We start from the raw sequence: 13,043 nt of genomic DNA on the forward strand, positions 1-13,043 counted from the left end.
ACAGTCAGTAATTTCATGGAAGAAAGCAAAGCACTAACTTTATATAATGTCATGGCACCAATGCAAGATGAAAGGGTTAAGGTTATATGACAACTTTCTTTAAAATTTAAAGTTTAAATTTCAAAACAGACATACCAAAGTACAGTGGTACCTCGCATAACGAATGCCCCGCGCAGCGAAAAATGAAAGCGGTGTGTGAAGTTTGGTAACTCGCACAATGAATTTTTATGACTTAAGCTTCGCATAACGAATTTTTTTTTTTATTGTCCTGGTTTGTTTTAAATCACACAACCGTTAATACCCAGGATGCATTGTGCCTGGAGGTTTAAAAAGCCTCCCCAATGCAGCCTGGGCTCACTTCTCCACGTGCAGTTCCAGGGTTGACTTCCAGGAGCAACTGTGGCCTGTGCTGTGGGCGAACCCTGTCTTTGGTCAACTGTTCTGAGCAGTTCTGAGCAGTTCACCAACTCCTTGGGGAACCTACTACCAGCAGTTAAGGTAAGTTTCTTTGAACTTTTCATAACTTTTGGGAAGTGGTGGCCAGCGTTTGAGGTACGTTTTGGGGGGCCAGCTGGCCAGTTGGCCAGTTTTGGCCTGCTGTTTTGGGGAGGTTAGGGGAGTTTTTCCAGCAGTTTGGGGAATCTGTGGAACTCATTTGCAACCATTTTTCCAGACCAGGATTTAAGGAGCTTCTTCACAGGGACATCTCAAGCCGTGGAAAGGTAGGGAGCATAGCTTCACCATGTGCATTTGTTCTCCTGTGTTGGGGGTGGGTGGGTGTTATGCCACTTTTTTGTCCCGGGCAGGTTTGGCCAGGTAGGGAGCGTAGCTTCACCATGTGCATTTGTTCTCCTGTGTTGGGGGGTGGGTGGGTGTTATGCCACTTTTTTGTCCCGGGCAGGTTTGGCCAGGGATGGGAAGGTGTGCGTGAAGCGGATGTGAAGCACTGCCTTTTGTTTTTGCGAACATAGCAACTGCTGACATGGGTCCCAAGAAGGCTGCTCCTGCAGAGGCCGGGAAGAGGACAAAGATGACGCTAGAAAAGAAGAAGGAGATTATCCAGAAGCACGACGGAGGCATGCGAGTGACAGACCTCGCCAGGGAGTATGGGAGGAATCCATTCACCATCGGGACCATCCTGAAGATGAGGGAGAAGATCCTTGCGACAGATGCAGCCAAGGGAGTCACCAGGATCATGAAGAACCGGCCAGCTGTTCTGGAGGAGGTGGAGAAGTTGCTGCTCATCTGGATGGAAGAGAAGCAGCGTGCAGGGGACACAGTGACTGAGGCTGCCATTTGTGAGAAGGCCAAGGCCTTGCACGCAGACCTCGTACAGCAAGAGCCAGGAACCTCAGCCGAGCCAGAAGTCTTCAAGGCAAGCAGAGGCTGGTTTGAAAGATTCAAAACCAGATCTGGAATCCACAGCGTGGTCAGGCATGGAGAGGCTGCAAGTTCTGATGTTCCTGCGGCTGAGGACTTTGCCTCGGAGTTCCTGGAGGTCGTGACTACACAGGGCTACCTTCCACAGCAGGTCTTCAACTGCGATGAGACCGGGCTGTTTTGGAAGAGGATGCCCAAAAGGACCTTCCTCACTCAAGAGGAGACCAAGCTGCCTGGCCACAAGCCCATGAAGGACCGTCTGACCCTCCTCTTCTGTGCCAACGCCAGCGGGGACCTGAAGATAAAGCCCCTGCTGGTGTACCACTCCGAGAACCCACGGGCCTTCAGGAAGCACAAGGTCAACAAAGACCGGCTGAGCATGTTGTGGCGATCCAACGCTAAGGCTTGGGTCACACGCATCCTGTTTGTGGAGTGGGTCAATCTGGCTTTTGGCCCTGCTGTCAAGCAGTACCTGCTGGACAACGACCTGCCGCTGAAGGCCGTGCTTCTTATGAACAATGCTCCTGCTCATCCTCCAGGCCTTGAGGAAGACTTGTTAGAGGACTTCCGCTTCATAAACATCATGTTCCTGCCGCCTAACACCACCCCACTACTCCAGCCAATGGATCAGCAGGTCATCGCCAATTTCAAAAAACTCTACACCAAGGAGCTTTTCAGGCACTGCTTCGAGGTGACCGATTGCACCAACCTCACCCTGCGTGAATTCTGGAGAGACCACTTCGACATCGTCAGCTGCGTGAAGATGAGCACCAAGGCCTGGGACAGGATCAGCCAGAGAAATCTGAATTCCGCTTGGCGCAACCTGTGGCCAGAGTGTGTGGCAACAAGCGACTCTGATGCTTCTGCGCCTGCACCAGAGTCAACAGTGCTGGAGGACATTGTTTCCTTGGGGAGGACCATGGGCCTCGAGGTCACAGAGGAGGACATCTGCGAGCTGGTGGAGGACCACGACCAGGAGCTGTTCACCCAGGAGATGGTCGAACTGCAGGCAGAGGCTACGCAGGAGCAGGCCTCTTTGGAAGAGGAAGAATCGTCAAGTGAGGAACAGCTGTCCTCCACGGAACTGAAGGACATCTGCCAACAGTGGCAAAACATGCAGACTTATGCACAGCGGCACCACCCAGACAAGGCTCTGGCACATGACCTTGCGAACATGTTTGATAGAAGGATCATGTCCTCTTTCAGAGGGGTGCTGAAAAGGCGGCTGAAGCAGCAGACCATGGAGAGGTTCTTCATGAAGAAGCAAAGAGTGGAAGAGGAACCTGCTGCTTCTACCAGTGGTGCCCAGTTGCCTTCTTCCTCCTCCTCATCCTCCTAGAAGCCTTGAAGTCAAGCCTTGAAGCCTTCTCCCAGTTGTCCAAGTTGTTAAGTTAAGGTAAGTTAGAGCAGTGATGCTGAGACTTGGGGGACAGAGGGGTCTGTCTCCAGGTTGTCTTTGGCTAACTGCAAACTGCTTCTGTCCTAGCTAGCCAGCCTGAGAACGTTGCCAGTTTGCCAGTGTCCCTGCCGACTCTACTGCGCCTTCTCCCAGTTTGCCAGCATTGTCCAAGTTGTTAAGTTAAGTTAAGTTAGAGCAGTGATGCTGAGACTTGGGGGACAGAGGGGTCTGTCTCCAGGTTGTCTTTGGCTAACTGCAAACTGCTTCTGTCCTAGCTAGACAGCCTGAGACCGTTCCCAATTTGCCAGTGTCCCTGCCTACTCTACTAAGAACATAAGAACATAAGAACAGCCCCACTGGATCAGGCCATAGGCCCATCTAGTCCAGCTTCCTGTATCTCACAGCAGCCCACCAAATGCCCCAGGGAGCACACCAGATAACAAGAGACCTCATCCTGGTGCCTTCCCCTACATCTGGCATTCTGACATAACCCATTTCTAAAATCAGGAGGTTGCGCATACACATCATGGCTTGTACCCCATAATGGATTTTTCCTCCAGAAACTCGTCCAATCCCCTTTTAAAGGCGTCTAGGCTAGACGCCAGCACCACATCCTGTGGCAAGGAGTTCCACAGACCGACCACACGCTGAGTAAAGAAATATTTTCTTTTGTCTGTCCTAACCCGCCCAACACTCAATTTTAGTGGATGTCCCCTGGTTCTGCTGCTATGTGAGAGTGTAAAGAGCATCTTCCTATCCACTCTGTCCATCCCCTGCATAATTTTGTATGTCTCAATCATGTCCCCCCTCAAGCGTCTCTTTTCTAGGCTGAAGAGGCCCAAACGCCGTAGCCTTTCCTCATAAGGAAGGTGCCCCAGCCCCGTAATCATCTTAGTCGCTCTCTTTTGCACCTTTTCCATTTCCACTATGTCTTTTTTGAGATGCGGCAACCAGAACTGGACACAATACTCCAGGTGTGGCCTTACCATCACCTTACTGCGCCTTCTCCACGTTTGCCAGTGTCCCTGCCTACTCTACTGCACCTTCTCCCAGTTGACCAGCGTTCGTGCCATCCCCTGAGAGACCCTCCGCAGCTCTGGGAACGTAAAAGACTGCTGCTGTGATGTGGAGACAGTTCTGTCTGCCTCCAGTTTCCTGACTTAAAAGACTGATCCTGTAGGTTGAGACACTTCAGCCTCACTTGGTCACCTTAAAATGTTTGTGTACAAGTGTCCCCTAGAGCCTTAGAGAGTCCTTTGGTGATTTTAAAAAGTTTCTGTATTGGTTTCTGTATGATGTCCCTGTTTACATGCCTTAAAAATGTACTTTCTGAAGAGTTTTGCACAGTCCAAGGACTGTCTGTGACTGTTTCTGTTCAGTTTCAGTGTTGAGCCTCAAGTCAGATGGTCCTGCCTCATGTTTGCTGATTTTTAAATGTTTTTCTGTCATGTTTAAAAAGTTGAAGTTTTGTGCTTGAAATTTTTGAAATCCTCTGTACAAGATGTATGCCTTTAAAGAGCACTTAATAAACACTTTGTAAACCAAATTTGACTTTGTTCTGACTTTTCTTGCCCATAGGAACACATTAATTAAATTTCAATGCATTCCTATGGGGAAACGCGCTTCGCAAAACGAAAAACACGCATAACGAAAGGACTCGCGGAACGGATTAATTTCGTTATGCGAGGCACCACTGTAGATAACTGTGGCATAGGGATGATCAGGGCTGTATTAACCCATGGCCGGGCCCCTAGGCTATTTTGGGCCAACTTCCGGCACTTCAATCTTTCACCCCACTACAGCTGAAAGCCTGCCCCTTGTACAGTAGGTACTAGACTGCAGTACATAGCCTTACATCCATTTTGAGTGTCTATTTTAATCACAAGGTCTATTCTATTCACAAGTTTATTTTTGTATTGTGCAATAATTCTGCAGGAAAGCACATTTTGGGGCTATAATCTCAATACTGTGATATTTTGGAGAGAATAATTTTTTATTATTTATGTACACATATTGCTACGGTGCAGGGTGCAAAGTGCCTTTAACAACTAGAGCCCTCGGGTGGAGGTGGCAGTGCCTCAGCAAAAGAAGTGACTGACCCCTTGTCTTTGTGGGGTCTGGAGACTTCAACCTAGTTAGCCTTATGAATAATACAGCCCTGGGGATGGTCTTATAGATCTTATAGGATTTTTAACAGTATGGCTGGGTCCAAGATAATATTTTCTTGGACCCATCTCATCTCCTTGCCATCCTTCCCAACATCTACAGAGTACTTCATGGCAATATAATGGCCTGATTTCTAATAGTGATGATTGGAAATTGTAGGTCATACCAAGGTGAACTCTTGCTGTTCACATAGTAATGCTTTTACACTCAATGATCTCATGCCAAAAATTGCTTTTCCATGCCTCAGCTACAAGCCTTGCTAACTAATAACTGCAATTGTCAATTAGCTGGCTACCTTGAAAATACAGAGAGGTCTCCCCTACTTATCCTCAAGGGTTAACGTAGCACCTTAAAGACCAAAACAGGTGGACTAGAGTCCACTTATCAGATGCATGAAAAATGGCATCTACCTGTACCCAGGGAGAGCTGGCTAATGAGGTCAGGTGAAGTGGTCAGTGGAGCAGCAGACTGGCATGGGTATGCCCACTCACTGCATCAGTCAGTCACCAGCCAGATCTTCCACCTTGCCACCTCCCCAACCACTACTAGGCTAATTTTAAAAAGCAGGACAAGGAAAGCAGAATGAATGAATATTCCAGCCACCACTCCTCTCCTTTCTTCTTTTTGCTTTTCTAATTGGCTCTGTAGTAGAAAGAGGAGGAGCTGGTGGTAAGGGGTGAGTGTACAAATTCAAGGGGAGGTGGCACCAGTGGCTCACTTTGCCTCAGCCTCAGAGAGTGACACAGGACAGCCCTGTCTATTGTTGAGTTGGTTACTCATAAGACTGATGGGTTTCCAACTGATACAATAAACAAATTTTATTTATAGTCATTTATATCCTGCCCTTTGGTCACAAAAAGACCAAATTTGATGTATAAAACCAACATAAAATTATTAAACTAACAAGACAATGGCAAGGCTATTCAACAGGTCAAAACCTTTAAACATTTGGGCTTGACCTTCTATCATAGTTTATCCTGGGTTCCGCAGTGCATAGTCGCTCTCAAATCAGCTACATTATCCCTACAGGGTATCTCACGTTTTTTCTATGCAAGGGGAAATTCCTATATTCCTGCAGCCCTGTGTATCTTCAAAGCCAAAGTTGTGGCCCAATTATTTTATGGGATACCAATCTGGATTACCTCTTTCAATATGGAAATGGAAAGATTACTCTCAATTTTTCTTTATAAGACTTTTGGTTTACCCCATTGTGTCCCTTACACTGCACTTTGCTTAGAAGCAGGTCTACAAAGACTTGAATGTATAGCCTGGTGCAGATTTATTAGTTTTTGGTTAAGTATCTGTTTTAACAGGGGGAATAACTCACTGATTCAGGACTTGCTTTCTGATTCTTGGACTTACTCGGGCTATATTTGCCTTTTTAGTAAGCTACAATCGATTGGTATACCAGTGGACCTGGTGGTAATAGCAGCAACTGTTACCCTGCACATCTCTGATCTTGTCTGATCTTGGAAGCTAAGCAGGGTCAGGCCTGGTTAGTACTTGAATGGGAGACTGCTTGGGAATACCAGGTGCTGTAGGCTTATACCATGGTCTTTTGAGACTGAAGGTTGCCAACCGGACCTGGTGGGTAATGATTCTTTGATACGGGCTAGAAAGATCATTATTTCTAGATTGAGAAATATTTAATACCAGGGACTCCTTGCTGACGCAAACAAAACACAGTCACCTTTGTTTTTTCAGATTTCCCCCCCTCCTGGCCAGTGTTCTAGATTTTTATATATTTTAGATAATCCTTTACTTCATCGTGTTTTCACTCTCGCCAGATGTAATGTGTTCCCTTCTCTGGGAACTGGATCTGAAATTTAGTAAAACCACGCAACAGCAATTGACATGTCCCTGTGAGCTGGGATACAGGGAGTCTCTGACCCACACAGTGCTCCACTGCCCATACTACTCCAGACTTCTCCATACAAGAAGTCCAGATCTATGCATTTGGACCTGTTTTTTACCAATCATTCCAACTGTCACGATGATTTGAAACTACAGATATTACTTACAAATGGGAAAATGGTAAAAACAATGGCGGATTTTTATATGAGATTTTAACCAAACGTAAAATGGAGGGAAATCCTATTTAATCTACAGCTATTTCTGTTTTGATGACCTGCTTGAATACAACTTCTCTTGTAAGCCACTCAGGCAACTGTTAAGTTTTATGCCTAATAAAGGTCGATTGTGATTGTGATTAACAAGACAAAAGAACAATAGAAATAACAATCTAAAACCAAAACAGTGACATACTCAGTAGTAAGATCAAAAATGGAAGCCAACGGTTAATGTACATCGAATGTCTGATGAAATAGAAACAATTTTGTCTGGCACTAAAAAGCCATCCATGTGTGGTCCAGGTGTCCCCCCAATGGATGGAGTTCCATAACCTGAATGCTGCAACCAAAAGAGCCTCTGTCACGTGTCCCCACCAATCAGATATTCAAAGGCAGAGGAACATGGAGGAGGGCCTTAGCAGATGACCAAAGTGAACAGGTAGAATCATGTGGTAGAGATGGGTGCCTTCCATAGTCTTGATGAAGTTTACTCCACAAAAGCATATGCTACAATAACTTTAAGTCTTCTTTCAGGTTCCACAGGACTCTGCTGGTTTTGCTACTCCTCTGACACAAACTCTCATGGGCAAGATCAGCCTAAGGTATGGAGTCCAGCAATGTGCAAACGTGAAAATGAAACATTGTACCACACATGAGATAAATATGCAGGGATATTAAAAAGAGAGTCAGCTTAAAAATACTGCATACAGGCACGCCTCCGTATCCACAGGGGTTCTATTTCGGAATTCCCTGTGGTTAAATGAAACTGTGGATACAGGCAAACGCCTCTCCCCATCCTCCAGAGCCAAGGAGAGCTCTGCGCTTCTTGCCTCTGGAGGGTCCTCTACTTCCGGTTTCTCTGTGAGGGTTTCCCCAGAGGGCTTTCCCAGGCCTCCTAATGCCTTATAAGGCATTAAAAACACCACCTAGTGTCATGGAGAAACCAGAAGTAGTGTTTTTACACTGTCAGGCTCAATCTGAGCCAGAGGTTGCGGACAGAACTCCGCAGCCTCTACTGGGCTCAACAGACCCTCTGAAGGTGAGGGGAACGGAGCTCCCTTTGCCTCTGGAGGGGGTTGTGCATGGGGGAGGCCCACAGACCTGATCCATGGATAAGTGAATCCACGGATATGGAATCCAAAGATATAGGGGGCCCCCTGTATATGGTCTGAATACGTACAGAAATTCTGTGCACATTTACAGCATAATCTTATTTATGTCTACACAGAAGGGAGGTCCATTAAATTCAATGGAACTTCCTTCTGTGAAGTGTGTGTAGAATGACAGTCTTAACTGTGGAGTGAGACCATTCTGAATCATTTCTTAATATAAATTTTTAAGGATTTTAGAGATGGAACTCAAGTTCCAAGTCTTTTATAGTTCAATTACCACTATTTTAAATTTTATTTAGATTCTCTGTTGGACTCTATGGAACAAGCACGTTATTGGCATGCTAAGGACCAAACTGCAGAAGATGTTTAAAATATGTTTGCTCAGACAGATTTAGTTTTCCTTTAGCTAACAGCAGCTTGATCAGGGTCCCATGCAGATCAAAGTCATGGTGAAGGTCATAGGTGCCTTTACTGTACTGTATCCCACCACCGCAGTCCTGACCTCTGAACAGTTCCCAAACAACTTCTAGTTACCTAAGAAAGCTGAACATCAATGGGAGAATTTTCTAGATCTTCTTGTGCAACTTTTCTTCCAGCCTGATTGCTATTGACTAAACTTTATGAATCTCATCAGAGCTAATAACACTTCAAAGATATAGTTTGGTCCTAAGCTTGCCATAGAAGCAAACATGTCGGTTTTGGGGGGGAAAGGCCACCACTATTTTAATTTTTATTTTTAAGGGAAACAATGCTACAGAACTGCCAGACAAAAATGACTTTGGCCATAAATTGCATGTAGCCACGTCATACAATTACTGCCTTACCTTTTGTGACCAAATCAAGCTTTGCTTTTGGGATCTGAATACAATGGCCCAAAATTCATCTTTGGAATATACTCAGACCTGGTCTATACATGCAGCAGAATGAGGGTGGTAGAATTGGGAGGTGGTAGAATGGATTGTACCAATTCAGGCTGCAGGTATCATTTTTGAATACTCCTCCACATAAACCACTTCCTGCAAGGAGAAAACTAACATATCAGGGAGAAAGGTTCTAGTTCATCCCTCTCTTTGCTAGTGCAATACTTTCAGAGAGTTTTTCCTTACATAGGGGAGCATTAAAAATGTGATTCTTCTACCTGTAACTTGAAGTGGCACAGTCCATCCTACCACCTCATCACTCTACCACTTCATTCTGCTGCATGTGTTGATCCAGCCTTTGTCAGTGGAAATCAATGAAAATATCACTATGGCTTATGAGACAAATTGTTAATTTAATCCACACAAATATCCCTAAACTTACCTGAAATAATGCATTTAAAGTATTTGATCTTCAGTGTTTGACAGATCTAACAATCATTGACACTTACTTGAAATACTATATTTGTACCACATTTTTACTTTCAATCTGACCTGAAGAAGGCATTGATAGCCAGCTTGTCCCTACATTGCCCATCTCAAAAAGCACACAAGCACCTCTACTTAGCTCTAGCACATAATCTGAGAAAGAAAAAAACAAAACCATTAATAGGAACATATAAATCTGTACTTACATGTGTCAGGCTTGAGTTGACTGTTTGTGATCCCAAAATACTGAGGATTTTCAATCACAGGAATCTTGGTCATTCCAATTATTACTGCATCTGGGCCACCCTCAGAAGAAGACGGTGTGTTACTCCCATTAGAGATGTGGTGGAGGGGACTTGCTGAATCGTCGTCATTGCTGATAACTGAAGAAGGACCTAAAGTTAGAAACAAAGATTCCCCTGTAACTTGACATAGTTTTCCCCTCCCTCTGCCATCAGCTTGGCACTCATCACAATGTAAATACTGCTTACTCCAAGGGTCAAGCTCCAGCATCTTACCTTCTGCAGCACCAAGGCAGTACATCTACCAAATGAATTGCAGGGTGAACTGTGTTACCCAGAGGTGTCACCCACACAGCATTAAAAGTCCCACCAGCTGACTCAGCCCTTAGTGAGGTGACCCAGGGAACGAATGCAGTTTCACTTGGTTCTATAAACCAGCCATGTTGTCCACTTTCCACAGAGGGCCAATTACATCAGGTCTGATGCTTTAACAGCAAACAGCAGCCAGGATTGGGCTGACACAGACACTGTTGCCATCTTGCCCCCATAGCTTTTCAGAATTGCTGCAGTAAGGAAAGGGCAGGAGTGAGGGGTTGTTTTTCAGATCTGGGAAGGAGAAGGTCACAAGAGACAGGAGAACAGAACCTGGGAAGGCGAAGAACAGGATACAAGAGGCAAATGTACTTCCTGTTACTCCCTGTCTCCCATAGTACAAGAAGTCACTAAAATGCACTCCAGATAGTATTCCAAACAGCCCAATCCTATTGGGTTGCCCTGCCCACAGAACTTGTGTTCTGCTGGCACCAACTGCTTCCAAGCAGCCGTAGAGCACAGTAATCAGACCACTCATTGGTTCTGTTTAGGTCAGATAATTGGAGCTTTACTGTACCACAAGGCTGTTCCTCTTTTCAATCATTTATTTGCCTAAACACCCATGGGTTACTGAGAGGCCAAAGTGAGCTAACAGAGAAACTCTGAATAAATAAAGCCCCTATAACAAAGCTGCTTGCAGAAATATGCATAGTAGTCAAAGATGGCAGAAGACATTAAAAATAACGCCTTCTTTTACTCTCCTAAGAAAGATGTTTCTTGGCCTCATGATACTGAATTTGCTAAATTTCAAAACTAGGTTGGCAACAGATAAATACAAATTTAATTTGACAGAAACACAGTTCTTTATATTTTAATAGAAGTTATGGGGAAAGGGCCACAACCAATAAGCTGCTCTCCTGGATCTATTATTTAACAGGGGTACAGTGAAGCATTCCATGGCCTGGCTTTTCCTTATTAGCATGAGATAGAACACTTCATGAGTCCATTCATGTATCCACTGGACAGAAATGAACACTATCCCAGTTATATATGTATATGTTTGTTTTTCCCGCTTTACCTGAAAAAGCAGTGATTTGCACCCACTGGTTCTACATCTGCATAAAACTCCATTCTCCTTGCCAAAGATTGGTACGCGCTCTGACACTGCAGACTGCTTCACATGTATTTATTTATGAGATTTATACCCTGCCTTTCCACCCCACTTAAGGGCCCTCAAGGTGGCTTGATCATTATCACTGAACACTGAATGTTATCAAGGCAGCTTGATTGAACATTATCTTAATGTTGTCCTAACAGTGGTGCCCAAACTCTCTGGGAGTTTGGGAAACGATGTAAGTGCTTGTGGGGGAGAGGCAAAGGCAGTAAAGCAATTGGGCTGCTTTTTAAAAAACTTACTAGTGGCCGAGCCGGCCCTCCAGAGAGTTCAAAGAGCCCTGGACCCCTCTGCAAGGCCCCCAAACCTCAGAACAATTAAAAATAGCCATCACAACTTACTTCTTGTTTTGTGATCACAAATCACAAGTGGGTTACAATCACTATTTTTAGTTATTCTGAGGCTTGGGGAGCGCTGCAGAGGGGTCTGTGGGCTCCAGGCACCCTTTAGAGGGCCAGCACTACCACTGGTAATTCCAAACAAGACTGTTGGGGTGTCACAACACCCCTGTTTGGGAGCCTCTGCTGTAAGGCAAGGCAAGTACAATTACCCTCACACTATAGCTGGTGTACTGAGAGGGAGTGACTTGTCCAAGGCCACCTAGTGCACGGCAGAGGCAAGATTCAAGTCTGAGAAGTACTGATTCATCACTCAGAGCCCAATCCTGGGCTCGACGTGCCGGCTTACCACCAGTGCGCACTGTCGCAAACATGCCATAAGGTACGTTTGCAAGCCTTACTGCTGGGCAAGCACCCGTGCTAGCCCAGCACTGGCCAGTCACGTGGACCGCCGAGCCGTGGCATGGTAAGTGGGGGCGGGAGTTAGGCAGGGAGCAGGCATTCCAGGGAGGAGGGAGGCAGGCAGATGGTGGAGAGAGGGCAGGGAGGAAGAGTGATGGGGAGGAGGGAGGGAGGCAGAGAGAGGGCGGGCAGGAGGCATGCTGGGGGGAGGGAGCGGGGCTTCACTGGATTGTGTGGGGAGCATTTGTGTGGGAATTGTGTCTGGAGTGTGCTGGCTCCACTGGATTGTGTCTGTTTGTGTGGGGCTCAGAGCCCTACACAAACGCTTTTACCTTGAAAAATTGAGTAGCCCCATTGCAGGACTACTCCTCTTCTCCCAAGGTACCGCCCATGGTAGTCCGTGGTGTGCAGGTTGTGGCAGCAGCCGTTTTCGGTGCCGAAGCTGCATGCCATGGCAGCTGCGGATTGGGCTGCCCGTCTCTTAGCCAGTGCACTCCATCAGCTCTCACTTGTTATATATAGCTGCTGGTTAGGCACAACTACCCCAATGCAAGTCCAGACAGGACCAGAGTTCAAGAACACGAAGCATACAGTTAAACAAGTAATATGTCTAGATTGCAGGAACACCAGAGGAACTCCAGGGGATATATTAACTCTACAAACCTATATCCATTACTAGTTTAACTACCCAATCTTCCTCAGAATCCTAGGAATTGCAGTTGGTTGGCAACCTTCAGTCTCAAAAGACTATAGTATAAGTCTACAGCACCCAGTATTCCCAGGCGGTCTCAGGAATTGCAGTTATACTGGTGCTAAATGGGCAAAAGGTTGCAGCCATTTAACCCTATCCAAAGTTCCTTACATACGTGAATGAACATGGAACTCCCACAAACCTAACAGTGTTTGAACTAAATATCAAGTGCAACTTTATGTGCCCACAACACTGAAATCAATGCGAAAATTCACTCATGGAAGGGCTATGAACACAATGCATGGGCACAAGGTGTGCTCTGCTTCAAAGTCATCATGAATAGAACAGCAGAAGAAGCTAAAATATTGAAATAAAAGAATTGCCATATTTTAATATTTTAAAACAGGATCAT

At 45.7% G+C, this 13,043-nt stretch overlaps 1 protein-coding gene across 1 annotated transcript in view; it reads right to left on the reverse strand.

Moving 5' to 3' along the window:
* The window catches only part of NTRK2 (neurotrophic receptor tyrosine kinase 2), a 177,160-nt gene that overhangs the window by 70,670 nt on the left and 93,447 nt on the right, over nucleotides 1–13,043 (reverse strand). The window contains exon 7 of the mRNA XM_066614976.1: nucleotides 9,679–9,867. Within this exon, the coding sequence (XP_066471073.1) occupies nucleotides 9,679–9,867 (189 nt within the window). The remainder of the gene's footprint in view (nucleotides 1–9,678; nucleotides 9,868–13,043) is intronic.

The sequence above is a fragment of the Tiliqua scincoides genome, chromosome 2 (genome assembly GCF_035046505.1).
Source record: "Tiliqua scincoides isolate rTilSci1 chromosome 2, rTilSci1.hap2, whole genome shotgun sequence".
Taxonomy (NCBI): domain Eukaryota; kingdom Metazoa; phylum Chordata; class Lepidosauria; order Squamata; family Scincidae; genus Tiliqua; species Tiliqua scincoides.